This window comes from Odocoileus virginianus, chromosome 2, assembly GCF_023699985.2.
Source record: "Odocoileus virginianus isolate 20LAN1187 ecotype Illinois chromosome 2, Ovbor_1.2, whole genome shotgun sequence".
Taxonomy (NCBI): domain Eukaryota; kingdom Metazoa; phylum Chordata; class Mammalia; order Artiodactyla; family Cervidae; genus Odocoileus; species Odocoileus virginianus.
The window spans coordinates 4,578,282-4,594,631 of NC_069675.1; the positions used below are offsets into that span (position 1 = coordinate 4,578,282).

General features: G+C 45.1%; 1 protein-coding gene across 5 annotated transcripts in view; it reads right to left on the reverse strand.

The window, feature by feature from the left end:
- The window catches only part of REV1 (REV1 DNA directed polymerase), an 85,053-nt gene that overhangs the window by 8,133 nt on the left and 60,570 nt on the right, over positions 1-16,350 (reverse strand). For all 5 annotated transcript variants that reach the window (XM_070474859.1, XM_070474848.1, XM_070474851.1 and 2 more), the window contains 5 exons: positions 14,749-14,877; positions 12,338-12,492; positions 9,726-9,845; positions 2,375-2,595; positions 1,940-2,112 (listed from right to left, as the gene is read on the reverse strand). In XM_070474859.1, the coding sequence (XP_070330960.1) occupies positions 1,940-2,112; positions 2,375-2,595; positions 9,726-9,845; positions 12,338-12,492; positions 14,749-14,877 (798 nt within the window). The remainder of the gene's footprint in view (positions 1-1,939; positions 2,113-2,374; positions 2,596-9,725; positions 9,846-12,337; positions 12,493-14,748; positions 14,878-16,350) is intronic.

The window sequence follows — 16,350 nt, forward strand, 5'->3', positions numbered from 1 at the left end:
AAATATATATACAATTCAAAATACAAACATATACACCAAAGAACCCCAAGAAGGAAAACTTCTTTTTCCAAAAGGAAAACTGTTATGAGAAAAATTTCCCTAAGTGGTAATGAAGTCACAGATTTCAATCTCCACGCGGCTCTCTGGCTTACGAAACTTTTGTCATTGCAGTGACAGTGTCCTAACACGTCTGTGAGTCACGAGACTGCAGGGAGTCTGAGGTCACAAAATGATCACTGAATTTAGCAGGCACACAAGACTCCAAACTGCAACACTTGTGGGACCTAGCACTCTGCTGTCTCTCACATAGCCTCTACTTTACACAGCCTTTCAAATAAAAATCATTCGTCGTTAGCACAAATTAAATAAAAACAGGCCACAGGCTGGAATGTGGGCCTCAGGAAGTAGTTTATCATCCCCTATGTTAGAGGATATACAGGATCAGTATTATAATATTTCAGAAGCTCTTACCTAAAAGCTTCTCTTAGGCAGTTATAATGTTAGGCTCCCAAAATGTTAGGCTGATATTAATGGCTTACAATTGATCAACATCTTGTATTTATAAAATGACACTACTTTCAGTTTAAAAAGTGTAATTATCATGCATTATCATGTCTTACACAAAGGTGAGGGCCAAGTGAAGCCCCCTGGCCTGCGTGTCCTACTAAGAGTCCAAAGTCGCCGGCGTTTCAGCAGTTCACGTACAAACAGTCAACAGCTATCAGGTAAATGCTTGAAGAAAATCACGTCTTACCCAAAGGTAAAGGGCGTGGTGAAATGAGCACTTTATTGCCAGCAACGCAGGCAGCTTTTGAACTGTCCTGTGTTTACTAAACCAGGGTCTTGTCAGAGATAGACACCTAGATACCTGTGGAAGAAATGGTCCGGTCTCTGACAGTCACTTCAGAATAGCTGGGGACAGGGGAGGGCTGGTGCAGGAGCCAGCAGCGACCATGGAGCTCAGGGGGTGGGGTGTGGGGTTCAGGACGCTGTTCTCTACTTACACATGCATACATTTTTCAAAATAAAACTTTCAATAGGACAAAAATGAACAAATACCAGTAACAGCAAGCAGATAAGTGTACGTCAAAAACGCTGAATGAATATTATTATTAAACTGGAGGGTGGGCTTTGAGTATAGTTAAAAATCCCAATTTTTTAGTGTTGTGTTGCTAACTAGATTTTTTGGAATATCTGGATTTTCCAAAAAGGCTTAAATGAAGGCAGATTTTCTTACTGAGCTTAGATAGACTCAGCCCCTAGGTACTGCTGAATGCACCAAAATAAGAGTCCTAAGAAACTGTAAGGTATTTAAAATTGAGTAGAGAGCAAGAAGAAACTACTACAGTGTATTTTAATTTACCCGTCAGTCAACCAAAGCTTTACAACACAGTGTCCTGTATAGTATAAGTGGCACACAAAATCAGGTGTTTTCACACTGGCCGCAGATCTTACATCAGTCTTATATTAGTGGCCTTCACATAAAAAAAAAAAATAGGGTTTTAAAATGCTTTCTACCAATTTCCAGAGACTATCATGATTAATCTTTTCACAAAAAGGAAATCACACCTCCCTAAATGAAGTCAAGTCCTCACTGCAATCATTTTCTGAATGACTGATGCTTCCCTATGGGACCTTCCCACCAAGCCCACAAGCATCCCCCTTCCTGTCCCTGCACCGAAGCCCACGGCCTGCAGACCCCACGGACAGGACAGCCTGCCCCGTCGGGACACGCCGACAGGTTGGGGCAACCTGGCCCAGCAGGGTCGCTCCACGGCAGGGGCCGAGGCCTGGCTCTGCACATCACCCAGGAGTGTCAGTGTCTGCAGCTCTCTGGGCACACTTTTACTTGGGTTTTTTTTTCTTCCCATTTTCCATTCATTACAATGACCTGTAATGAAATATCGGTATCTAATGTCCTTTTTATTAATAAGCTTACCTGGTGGTGATGTCACAAATGCCATGGCCTCCATACTTGGCCGTTTCTACAGGGGCCCCCGGCTTCCGTACCATGATTTTGAGAGTCAGGCGTTTGCCCTTCATGCCCACAGCTTCAAGGCGCCGCTGAATTTCTTCTGAAAGACTCAGAAGAAAAGCTTCTGCTTCTTTTGGCTACAGAAAGACAAACATAAAAAATACCCATGTTATTTTCCTCCGCGCCTAATGGTTCTTCTCAAGTATATTAACCTTCAGTATTTAATATGTGATTTACTGCACTGTCTGCTCTATTTAAGAACATACGTTCTGCCAGCTCTGGGAACAGCAAGGGTTTTAAGGCTTCATTTCAAGTATCAAGAGTCATGGTCTAGCTGGAGAGACAGGACTATGTGCAAATACGAAAAACAGAAGCTAAAACCTGTGAGGAGATCAGTACCTGGGAAAACCTTATTCCATAGTTGATCTCAGCTGAAACAGATTTTCTTTCCTTTTCAGTGCGAACTGGTCTGTCGTCCAAACCTCGGCAGAACCTATAAAGCATCTGACCAGTTTTGGGACCAAATTCTTTCTGGAGTTTGGCCATGGTCATATACTGCAAGTCTCCACACGTCCTAATCCCCAAAGACATCAGCTTGGATTCCATTGAACGTCCAACTCCTAGGAAAGGGACAGTTCCTTAATTCTGCATGTAGACTGTTAAAAACAACTCAGCAACACAAAATAACTGCTAATGCACAACAACTAGTTTAAAATAATCTCCCCTATAGTTCTGAAGTGACATAACTGAAGCATCTCATAGATTAAGAATGTTTTTTAGTGCAAATCGTACTAGGAAAGTTATTTCTGGACACATGCTTCTCAATTTGGACTCCCCCTACAGGTGCGCCAGACTTCTCAAGCAGGTATTAGTAAGTTTTCCAAAAAATGTGATTTTTATTTATTACTGATGACATTCTAGGAGACTCGGGAATGTGAGGGGTTCTACCATGATTCCGGCGATGACCAAACTTTGCAGTGGCTTGAGCCACATTTTCTTTGAATGGGAACTAGAGTCGGAAGTCATGACAGGCCCATGCCCACATGCTCTCATACCAAACAAGGTGGCACAAGTGATGTGGGATGGTGTTTCCTGAGCCAAGTGGCAGCGAGCCGAGGACAGGCAGAAGTCTTCTACAAACGAGAACTATCTCCCTAGACAGACAGCGAGTGTCCTGCAGCCAGCCCGGCACCCAGCAGCCCCCTCGTCACCGTCTGCAAGGTGGAGCCTCAGCCGAAGGGTGCTGGGCTCCTATCAATGTGGTCTCCACGTGCCGCGGTCAGTGAGCCCCTCAGCGACTCAGACTGAGGTTCCGGTCTCCTGCAGGCTCCTGGCTCCACTTCTGAGTGGCCTTGTGGGGACAAGCAGTCCGTCCAGGTTCTGGAGGGGAACCTCTTATAGCCGTTTTGCAGACACATGGCTAGGAGGGAGGTGGACAACCTGATAAAAGCTATACAGCCACGGAAGGGGGAGGGAGACGAGTTTAACTCAAGAAAATCTGTCCCCTGATGGAAGTCAAGACGAGAGGCGCTAAGGGCGCTGCATCCCATTTGCGCCACTTTAAAGTTCAAGTCAGAACAGAGACCAAGCACGGACAGCAGGGTCTCAGTCAACAACCAGAGGAAGGAACACTGTGCGCAGAAACATGGAATTTTAAGTGAAACCTAACAGAATATAAGGGAAGGTTGCCGTTCCCTTCTCCAGGAGAGCTTCCCGATCCAGGGATCGAACCCTCGTCTCCTGCACTGCAGAAGGATTCTTTGCTGATGAGCCACCGGGAAGTCCTAAAGAGAGAAGGATCAGGTAGCAGCAGACGCTGCGCACATGCGTGCTAAGTTGCTTCAGTTGTGCCTGACTCAGCGACCCCATAGACCTTAGCCCGCCAGGCCCCTCTGTCCGTGGGATTCTCCAGGCAGAAGACTGCAGTTGCCAAGTCCTCCTCCAGGGGACCTTCCCGACCCGGGGATCGAACCTGCGTCTCTTGTGTCTCCTGCATTGGCAGGTGGGTTCTGTACCACTAGTGCCACCTGAGAAATGACTAATTTTTAACAAGATAAACAGCTGCTTCCTTGTCAGAATTTTCAGAAACGTTTACTGCCTAGTCTCCTGTACATATGTGAAACCCATTTCCAAAGGAACAGCTCGTAATTTAGATGGGTTACCAGCTCAGGGCAGGGATAACAATTGAAAATGCTGACATTTTACATACTAAAAAGTTCTAAAACCTGTCCAATAATAAATTTGGGGACTTTTATAAAAGTCAGTAGTGTTGTATGTCAGAGAAGGCAATGGCACCCCACTCCAGTACTCTTGCCTGGAAAATCCCATGGGCAGAGGAGCCTGGTGGGCTGCAGTCCATGGGGTCGCGAAGAGTTGGACAGGACTGAGCGACTTCACTTTCACTTTTCACTTTCATGCATTGGAGAAGGAAATAGCAACCCACTCCAGTGTTCTTGCCTGGAGAATCCCAGGGATGGGGTCGCACAGAGTCGGACATGACTGAAGTGACTTAGCAGTAGCAGCAGCGTTATATATAAAAATCTCGTTGACAATTCTGGGTGGCCATAGCTGGCTACAAGCCAGTTCTGAAGGAGAGAGGAGCAGTGGGAGAAGGTGATTTGCGGGAGGAAGTCCATCCTGGCTGCCCTGCTTCCCCCGCATCTCAGCTGCCTCTTAGAAAATTCAAGGCTGTGCTGAAGGATTCAGCCAGGACACATAACCGCACATTTGCCCTTCAAAACATCAAGTCCTTCTGACCATGAATCAAACGAAGGTGAAAGGTAAACTCTCTATTTCTGTGTTTAAAAAAAAAAAAAAACCCAAACCCAACAAATACACTTTACAAAAAAGATCCAGTATGAAGATGGTGCTATGGATGGAACTGCATCCAGAATCTCAGGATTCCTATGCTGAAATCTTAATTCCCAGCATCTCAGAACATGACTAACCGGAGAAAGGTCTTTCATAAAGGTAATTACGGTAACAACAGGTCATACACGCGGGCCCTAATTCAGCATCCCTGGTGGCCCTGTAAGAGATCAGGACACAGACGCAGAGAGCGAGCATCACGCTGAGAAGACAGCCGCCTACAGGCCAACAGGAGAGACCCCAAAGAAACCCAACCTGCTGACAATTCAACTGTGAGCTTCTAGTCTCCCAGATCTTGAGGGAATAAATATCTGTTGTTTAAGTCACACAACCTGTGGTATTTTCTTATGGCAGTTTTAGCAAACTAATATAGATAACCAGTATCATAATCTTGAACTCTTAAGATTTCACAGGCACTTTAAATATACTGGTTTCTTCTTATATAAAACTGCAATAAGATGTGTTAGAAAAATGCTAAACTGTGTTGTCTAATAAGGTAGTTTGCTAGCATGGTTTTATAACGTTAACTACTCTTCAAATTTAACCTCAAACTGACTACCACAATGTTGTATTCCACGTTTCTGATACTAACACATTCTTCAGTTCACTCAGTTGTGTTCGACTCTTTGTGACCCCATGGACTGCAGCACACCAAGCCTCCCTGTCATTCACCAACTCCTGAGCTTACTCAAACTCATGTCCATCGATTCCGTGATGCCAACCTCTATCGTCCCCTTCTCCTCCCACCTTCAATCTTTCCCAACATCAGGGTCTTTTCTAGTAAGTCAGTTCTTCCCATCAGGTGGCCAAAGTAGTAAGAGTTTCACCTTCAGCATCAGTCCTTCCAATGAATATTCAGGACTGATTTCCTTTAGGATGGATTGGTTAGATCTCCTTTCAGTTCAAGGGACTCACAAGAGTCTTCTCCAACACCACAGATCAAAAGCATCAATTCTTCGGCACTCAGCTTTCTTTATAGTGCAACTCTCACATCCATACATGACCACTGGAAAAACTACAGCCTTGACCAGACGGACGTTTGTTGCCAAAGTAATGTCTATGTTTTTTAATACGCTGTCTAGGTTGATCATAGCTTTTCTTCCAAGCTGCGAGTGTTTTTTAATTTCATGGCTGCAGTCACCACCTGCAGTGATTTTGGAGCCCCAAAAAATAAAGTCTCTCACTGTTTTCACTGTTTCCCCATCTACTTGCCATGAAGAGTTTGGACTGGATGCCATGATCTTAGTTTTCTGAATTGAGTTTTAAGCCAACTTTTTCACTCTCCTCTTTCACTTTCATCAAGAGGTTCTTTTGTTCTTCGCTTTCTGCCCTAAGGGTGGTGTCATCTGCACATCTGAGGTTATTGATATTTCTCCCGGCAATCTTGATTCCATCTTGTGCTTCATCCAGCCCAGCATTTCTCATGATGTACTCTGCATATAAATTAAATAAGCAGGGTGACAATATGCAGCCTTGACGTACTCCTTTTCCTATTTGAAACCAGTCTGTTGGTCCTTGTCCAGTTCTAACTGTTGCTTCTTGACCTGCATACAGATTTTTCAGGAAGGTCAGGTGGTCTGGTATTCTCATCTGTTGAAGAATTTTCCACAATTTGTTGTGATCCACACAGTAAAAGGTTTTGGCATAGTCAATAAAGCAGAAACAGATGTTTTTCTGGCACTCTCTTGCTTTTTCAATGATCCAACGGATGTTGGCAATTTGATCTCTGGTTCCTCTGCCTTTTCTAAATCCAGCTTGAACATCTGGAAGTTCACAGTTCACGTACTGTTGAAGCCTGGCTTGGGGAATTTTAAGCATTACTTTACTAGCGGGTGAGATGAAATGCAATTGTGCGGTAGTTTCAGCATTCTCTGGCATTGTGTTTCCTTGGGACTGGAATGAAAACTGACCTTTTCCAGTCCTGTGGCCACTGCTGAGTTTTCCAAATTTGCTGGCATACTGAGTGCAGCGCTTTCACAGCATTATCTTTCAGGATTTGAAATAGCCCAACTGGAATTCCATCACCTCCACTAGCTTTGTTCATAGTGATGCTTCCTAAGGACCACTTGACTTTGCATTTCAGGATGTCTGGCTCTAAGTGAGTGATCACACCACCGTGATTATCTGGGTCATGAAGATCTTTTTTGTATAGTTCGTCTGTGTATTCTTGCCACCTCTTCTTAATATCTTCCACTTTTGTTAGGTCCATATAATTTCTGCCCTTTATTGTGCCCATCTTTGCATGAAATGTTCCCTTAGTATCTCTAATTTTCTTGAGGAGATCTCTAGTCTTTCCCATTCTATTGTTTTCCTCTATTTCTTTGCACTGATCACTGAGGAAGGCTTTCTTACCTCTCCTTGCTATTCTTTGGAACTCCGCATTCAGATGGGAATATCTTTCCTTTTCTCCTTTGCTTTTCACTTCTCTTCTTTTCTCAGCTATTTGTCAGGCCTCCTCAGACAGCCATTTTGCCTTTTTGCATTTCTTTCTCTTGGGGATGGTCTTGATCCCTGCCTCCTGTACAATGTCACAAACCCCTGTCCATAGTTCTTCAGGTACTCTATCAGATCTAATCCCTTGAATCTAATTGTCATTTCCACTGTATAATCATAAGGGATTTGATTTAGATCATACCTGAAAGGTCTGGTGGTTTTCCCTACTTTCTTCAACTTAAGTCTGAATGTGGCAAAAAGCTCATGATCTGAGCCACAGTCAGCTCCCAGTCTTGTTTTTGCTGACTGTATAGAGCTTCTCCATCTTTGGCTGCAAAGAATATAATCAATCTGATTTCAGTGTTGACCATCTGGTGATGTCCATGTGTAGAGTCTTCTCTTGTGTTGTTGGAAGAGGGTGTTTGCTATGACCAGTGCGTTCTCTTGGCAAAACTCTACTAGCCTTTGCCCTGCTTCATTTTGTACTTCAAGGCCAAATTTGCCTGTTACTCCAGGTATTTCTTGACTTCTTACTTTTGCCTTCCAGGTCCCTATAATGAAAAGGACACCTTTTCTGGGTGTTAGTTCTCGAAAGTCTTGTAGGTCTTCATAGACCCATTCTACTTCAGCTTCTTCAGCATTACTGGTTGGGGCATAGACTTGGATTACTGTGATATTGAATGGTGTGCCTTGGAAATGAACAGAGGTCATTTAGTCGTTTTTGAGACTGCATCCAAGTACTGCATTTCAGACTCTTGTTGACTATGACAGCTACTCCATTTCTTCTAAGGGGTTCTTGCCCACAGGAGTAGATATAATAGGTCATCTAAATTAAGTTCACCCATTCCAATCCATCTTAGTTCACTGATTCCTAAAATGTTGATGTTCACTCTTGTCATCTCCTGTTTGAGCACTTCCAATTTACCTTGAATCATGGACCTAACATTCCAGGTTCCTGTGCAATATTATTCTTTACAGAATCAGACTTCACTTCCATCACCAGTCATATCCACAACAGGGTGCTGTTTTTGTTTTGGCTCTGTCTCTTCATTCCTTCTGGAGTTATTTCTCCACCGATCACCAATAGCATATTGGGCACCTACTGACCTGGGGAGTTCCTCTTTCAGTGTCCTATCTTTTTGCCTTTTCGTACTGTTTATGGGGTTCTCAAGGCAAGAACACTGAAATGGTTTGCCATTCCCTCTCCAGTGGACCATGTTTCGTCAGAACTCTCCACCATGACCCATCCGTCTTGGGTGGCCCCACACAGCATGGCTCTTAGTTTCATCAAGCACATTCTTAGATTTATTTACTAGGGAGCCAAGTGGCTTTAAAACTAATTCATCATAAAATGGCATTCGGGTCCTTTAATAACTTTGGCCTATAACAGATACTTCTATGTTAGTTCAGATATACTTTTCTTAGGCTCAGGAACATGCATTCAAAAATACCACTCTACTTTTAACAAACAAACTTTCACTAAAAATATACTGTCTTGAATGTTCATACTACAAATACACAGGAGTTTTGTGAAGCTAACACAAGCTGCTTTACAAAAACCGGAGAGAATAATCTGAAATGGAATCATGGATTACTATAAGGTTCAGAGAAATTTTTTTTAATTTACTTTTAATTGAAGGATAATTGCTTTACAGAAAGAACTTTGTTAGAAAAGAGGCATCACCATAGAAAGCAAGTCTAAATATTTAGTAAAAGTGAAGTGAATTCCCTACACACAAAATTTACACCTGATCAAGGGCCCCAAAGGGCAATGATTTTCCGTTATAGTCGATGACACTTGATGTTTTTCCATAGAGAAAGGTCTCTGCATGCCAGGTGAGCTAGCCACACTACACAAAACAGTAAAACCACTAGCCATGCTGCCCAGGAGGGGAGAAAGGTATGCCCCTCTAGACACTTCACTCCTGCCTCAGTTAACAGAACAGAATACTTCAGTTTAGGTTTTCTTCTTCCTGATATGCTTCAAATATTTTCTACTTTTAAAACGACTTGCTGACTAAACTCAGAAACATATCACTAGCTTGGCAGCACAATTCTGTAAACTAGGGGAATCAACTGTCAAAACTTTATCTTGGGCCTAGATGTACATTATTTCAGTTCTGATTTATTTAAAGGATCAAAAGTCAGTTTCATCATATTCTTTTAAATATGCCTTCTTAGAACTCCTTGACCTTGGTACTTCAGAAATACTTAAACACTTGAAGTAAAACACATGAGTGGCAAAGCTAAAACATTACATCGAGGTTCTGATAAACAAATGGAAGGGTTATTTACTGCGGTGTTGTAAATTTTGTTTACCATGGCACTCAATAGAGATTAAAAAAATTTAAATCATGTTTTGGAAAAGAGACATACATTATACATCTATACAAAGCACCAATGAATATTTAAAACAAACAAAAGTTAGAAAGAAATGCTCTGTATTTACCTGGTAGGTTAGTAACGAGCTGACCTCTGATAAAATCATCTACTTCTTCTGGTTTTAAGTGGTATTGGCCATCTGGTTTTGCCTTTCTAGTTGCCATTCTAGCCAGCAGAATGTTAGAACCTATAAAAATTTGTTTTTAAAAAACAAGTCATTTAAGAAATAGTCACAATTATTTTCAAAATTTCCTAACAAAGACATCTACAGATAGGTTATCTATCAAATTTCTAAAAAGAATGAAAATAATCTGCAACTGTGGTAACTTTGAGTTGCTAAGTCATGTCTGACTCTTTTGCAGCCCTATGGACTGTAGCCGTCCAGGCTCCTCTATCCATAGGATTTTCCAGGCAAGAATAGCGGAGAGGGTTGCCATGTCCTTCTCCAGGAGTATCTTCCCAACCCAGGGATCAAACCCACATTTCCTGTACATGTCTCCTGCATTCAGATGGACACTTTACTACTGAGCCCTCAGGGAAGCTCAAATATTTATTTATTTGGCTGTGCCGGGTCTTATATGCAACATGCGGGCTCTTTAGTTGCAGCACACGGGATAATTTCCTGACCAGGGACAGAACCCCAGCCCCCTGCATTGGGAGCACAGGGTCTTAGCCACTAGACCACCGGGAAGTGGTCATTTAAAGCATAATACAAAACTGGCAGAATTCTGTTAAGTATTACAGATTATAACCACCTTTTGTTCCCAAACATGTGACATTTCAGCATCTCCCACCCAGGTGAAGGAGTAGAGAAAACAATCCTAACCAAAGATGAGAGGTTTACAGGCAGGCAATCATCAGCAATCAGCTCATTTTACCAAACAATCTTTGTGTTTCTGGCCACACCATGCAGCTTGCAGGATCTTAGTTCCCCAATCAGGAACTAAACCCGGGCCCAAGGCAGTGAAAGGTCAGAGTCCTAACCACTGGACCACCAGGGAAGTCCCTCATTTTACCAACCAGTGAATCCACACTAGGGAGAAATAAGGCCAAAGACATGCCATTGGACTGGGTGGGGGGGAGCCCCAAGAACCAAATGTCTCACTATATGATCAGAATATGGGTGCAGAACTGTAGGCGTGAGTGTCTTAAAAAAGAAGGTAGACAGATTGGGAGGTCCAAGGTGTGTGAATGGACACAGACGCTAACGCAGAGCAGACAGAAGGCTACCGGGGCCAGAGAAGGTGTCAGGCAGCTGAGAAACATCTCAACGCGGGTCAGATGAACTTCCATGTAAGTAACAAAATCTCCACAAACTACAGAAGACTTCTATAAAGGACATATCTTAGTTTTATGGGAAGCTTATTTAAAAACAATGTGTTTTCCTAGGGTAAATGTAAAAATACTCGTGAAGAGAAAAAGTACTGCAACGTCACACCAAAATGATAAAAGTGGTAAGTTGTGAAGAAAAAGAGGGCTGAGAAGTAGAAACATCATTTGGGACTTTTGTCTTAATAATGTGCTTGAACTTAAAAGAACATATTCATATCATCCCACTTGTAAATTTAAAATAAATACAATTAAAAACGAAGAACTAAGCCAGTGCCTGATAGCAGACTCCAGGAGGCAAGTCCTAAACAAATGCTGAGGGGGGTCTGCAGGCCACACCCAGGAGCCCAAGAACAGGCCTGCTGGAGAGCGGAGGGATGCTGTTAACCTGCTCTGCACTGGGTGGGCCAAAAAGTCTTTTCAGGTTTTCCCGCTGCATCTTATGGAAAAACCCACACAAACTTTCTGGCCAACCCAGTATTTTCTGGGGCTCATGATGTTCTGACATCTTAGAAGTCCCGCCTGACGGGAGCACCCGCCCTCCCAGGGCTGGTTCACTCCTGAAGATGGCAAGCTGCTTGCAGTTCCTGGGAGCCCACCTCACACAGCCGCCAGAAGCCCAGCCTCCTAACCACACTCACACAAACCCCAGCAGAGGCTCCACCGAGGAGCCTGTTCCCTCCCACTCTGCCTCCAGATGGAGACCTGGTGCTCCATCAGGTCACCCTGCGAGGGCCACACAAGCAGTCGAGGTCTTCAGTCAGCAGAGGTACTGGGTGCTCAGAGAGGGGCAGGTAGGCAGGGAAGCTGAGGGCGACACGGGGGACTCAGGGCACACAGCGGGGGAGTCCGAGAGCAGCACAGACGACCGGGGTGGGGACGGCCAGCGGAGGGAGGCACACGTCAGCACTGTGACTTCTGCAGATCGTGGAGGCAGGGCTGGCTGAGGGGCCCGGGGAGCTTCAGAGGGTAATCGAGTTCCTACAAGACTCATCAACATGGAACTCCAAACCCAGCCCCGCTGCACGGCTTTAAACACAGCCTCTGTTCACGTGAGAAAAATAACATTGTTGACCAATACTGAATTCAATTCTCTCCATTTTTGAGGGAAAAGAAATATTCCAATTTGTACACTCTTCAGATGTTATCAACCATTTACCAACACTTCCATCAGTTTGATCTCAGGCTTCGCCTGTGAGCCATGCTACGTACCATCTCAGAAGTGGAGGCCTAAACATGAAAGTGATAAAAACAAAACCTAAAAATTACTCCTAAAGTTAAGTAGGTTTCAGTGCTCCTAGAGCGAGGCTCTGACTAAAATGAGCAGTACGAGAGACGCCGGCTACTGACCGATCCCCACAGAGGCAGCACATTTAGTCTGGTCCTTAATCTCCATGCGGACAGCGTTGGCAAACTCGTCAGGTGTGAGCCTGGTCTCCGCGAGGATCTCGGTGATGTCCACCAGGGCCTCATCACAGCTGACGGCTTCAATGTTGTGTGTGTAGCTGCCAACACAGAGCAGACGCATGAGTCACAGCCGTGCTTAGCGTCACGCAGGCGCGCCCGGCCAGCAGGCTTCCCACCACCGCCTTCCCCACATCCCCTGAGACTGAAGGTGCTAGAAGTGCTACCATCTGAACTGAGCTGGCTCAGGTCACTTCACCTCTAACTGCAAAGTTCACCAGTATTTTTTTCCATATTAACTACCAAAAATACAACAGAAATGATCATTTCAATTTCTCTACAGTGAGAACACCTCCATAAACCTTTGAATATCTGGAAAGTATTGAGTCAATTAGAATTGTCACAGCATTTACTTTTAAACATATTCAAACATGTTTTACCAGAATCCCTGAGGAAGAAAAATCACACAAATCAAACAAGCAACTGATGGTCTCCTGAACACAAATGCCCGGGACAGAGCAGGATATGACAACCAGTCAGCCACGTGCCCATCTAGAAGGACACTGGTGACATTCTCTTCAGATGGAAACACTCTGGGCTTTGGTTTTGGTTGTTGCTGTTTTTGGTCATGATCTACCTACACAGAGCACTGTTTCAGTTCACCAGAGGAGAGCAAAGTTGTTGTGTGGCTGTTCATTAAATACGTGGACCACAGGCCAGCAAAGGCCTCGGGACGAGAAACGGATCTTCAATAGTCCACCTGGTGAAGTATCAGGGGGCCAGCCCTCCACCTCTCACCACCACTCACTGCAGGCTGTGGACCAGACTAATTACTACCAACAATCATTTAAGAGATGCGTGGTCTGTCTTGGATTAACTCCAGGGAGCCATCTATCAGAGTAGTGTGTGTCCTGATACTAGAGCTGCCCTGAGGCGGGATTTCCAAAGGTGGCAGGAGAATAACGAGGAATCTTTTGTTCAAAGCACACAGCCACATGGCCACTGAAAATGTCTCCACCAACCAAAACTACATGACCGTGTCCGCGAAGTCCCCGCCCTGCGGTCCAGGCTGCCGGCCACTCCGGCCCGTAACCGCAAGCAGCAGCACCAGCTCAGGCCCACCTCCAGCCCCCGCGGGCAGCGGCTGACCACAGCTCCGGAGGGGACCCAACAAGCGCACGCCCCACCTGCTAACAGGGCAGGCCGGTGTTTGGGGTCTCAGGACAGCTGTGTGAGAACTGGCTTGTCCCTCAGCCCTAAGTCCACACACTGATGGCAGAGAGCTTCCCTGGCCCTCTGAGGTTCTCTCTCCGTTAGAGGGAGCCCCCCAAAGGCAGGGTCTGGATCTGACTCCTCTCCTGCAGGACTGGCGGCATCGACAGTTGTCTGCACGTGGTAGATGCCCTGTAAGCAGGAGAGGACGAAGTGACGAGAGAGGCGAGCATCTCCCTCAGAACTCCTTCAGAACATCAGTACTGCCTAAGGGCTGACCGGCGTCCATTCACACCTCGCCCGTGGCGGCTCCAGCTGCCCTCAGCAGAGCTCAGAGGCTGGGACGATGACCTTACCTGGCCTTTTATAGAGAGAATACGGCAGGCCCACATACTTATTTAAAAGTTTGAATTTTGAATTAACATTAAATATATGTATACTGTAAATATTCAAAAAACAAAATCTCCTTTTCTCAAGCCATCTAATCACCTATCTTGAGACTATGGGCGACCCTCGAACAGCAGCAGTTTGAACCTTGAGGGATGGCTCATGCATGGATTTTTTCAGTAGTGAAGACGAAGAGTGCTACGTGATCATGAACACGGAGAAGCCATGGGTACAGACAGCAGGCTGTGGGCTACACACGATTCTGCACCTTGTGAGCACAGCACCCCACTGCCACCAAGTCGTTCAAGGGCCAGCTGCATCACTAAACATTTTCATAAAAGCTAACATCTGGCACGCCTATTGATTTCAGAGGACAAAGGATTTGAAAGAGTCTCTACTTGTGAACCTACAGTTCTAATTTTCAACAAAACTATAGCTCGTATGTAATAAAAGAGAATAACCAGGTTAAAAATGCCCATCTTTCACCCGTCTGGTCCCATGAAGGGGAAACTGGAGCCACTGGGCAAACGCCATGTGGACAGAAGGTGAGACCCGCGGCAGCACCGGCGAGCGGCTCAGGCCCAGCTGCACAGAAGTGTCTTGCGGCCCGAGCCTCGCCCTGGGGGTGCGTACAGGAGGAGCGGGGCCAGATGCTGGCGGCGGAGGAGTGGGTTTCCACCAGGCCTGAGGCAGCGGGTCCATCCTCAGGATTAGGTATGAGCAGTCAAGGGACAGAGCAGTGAGCATGGCGCACATACCTGGCCAGCGTCTCGTACATCGTTCGTGCAACCTCTTTATACGCATGGAAATCGTAAGGGACTGCCTGGAGACTGGGACAAAGCTGCTTGGCTTGCCCGAAAAACATTCCATTCCTAATGCCAACTTGTCTACAGAAAGAACAGAATACAGGGGAGGTTACACCTGGAATTTTTTTTTTTCATTTATTTTTATTAGTTGGAGGCTAATTATTTTACAATACTGTAGTGGGTTTTGTCATACATTGACATGAATCAGCCATGGATTTACATGTATTCCCCATCCCGATCCCCCTTCCCACCTCCCTCTCTACCCAACCCCTCTGAGTCTTCCCAGTGCACCAGGCCCGAGCACTTGTCTCATGCATCAACCTGGGCTGGTGATCTGTTTCACTATAGATAATATACATGTTTCGATGCTGTTCTCTCGAAACATCCCACCCTCGCCTTCTCCCAGAGTCCAAAAGTCTGTTCTGTACATCTGTTAGACCTGGAATTTTTAAAAGCCAAATCAAGTATCAAATATTGCTATCTCCCCAAGCCACTGACACACAATTTTCATTTGACACACAACTCCCCTCTCAGGAGACGTAAAAAACAGGCAGTGAGAAAGCTTAAAGTTTGTTTCCCCACAAAGGAGAACCCCACAGTTGTCAGATAAGTATAAGTGACACAGCAGACACGCCCAAATATGTTATTCAAAGACACCTCCCAGGCCTTATACCTCTGACCCCCCTGCAGATGCCAGAGCGTCCCCAGCCATGCCACAACCACCACAGAGCGGGACCGTGCTATGGAGGTCTGCTGCTCCAAAAGAGGGCCTGGCTCTGCCACGGTTCATCCCCCAGAGACAGAGAACCACAGAGAACAGTGAGCGCTACGCAGGCAGGAGGTACTCATTCCGTCACCACCCAGCTCCCCTGCGATCGACTCCAAGCGCCTGTGTGGGTTCCACGGTGGCCGAGATGCCGAGAGCGGTGGCCACGGCGGGACGTCACTCTGGCAGGAGCCAGGGTCCACAACTGTGAGGGACCTGGTTGAAAATGGTACATCTCAAATCTCCTACATGTCTCTGTGCCCCAAATCACCTTTGATATTTAGAGCATTCAGCACAAAACTGTAATTATGGGATTATGCACAATGAGTAAAATTCCATGTTACTACTCTGCAATGGATCAAGAAAAAAAATCTTACAGTAAAAACATAAGCAGATGCCAATAAGCAGAGTTTCCTGAGATTACATACTTGTAGGTAAATGCATCACATGGTTACTTCATGTTTCCACTCAATAAACATGTACTCACTCAGTACTCAGCACTTAGTATAGAGGTGTCCCTGTTTTTAAGAAACACGGTCTTCAATACGCAGAGGCCTGCAGTGCCTGACTATCCCAGACCAGCAGTGAGCAGCAAGGAGGAAAAGAATCCTCCAAGCTACTGACATGAAATGATATACTTTTTAAATGTATATAAAACAGTAATGGATGATCACACTGCAAAGCTCAAAGTAGATGAGAAACATCTAATAGGAGGGAAAAATGACAGGAAAGGAAGAGATGACTAACAAATCATGGTAAAGAAAACAATGCTCTCATTCATTTAAAAA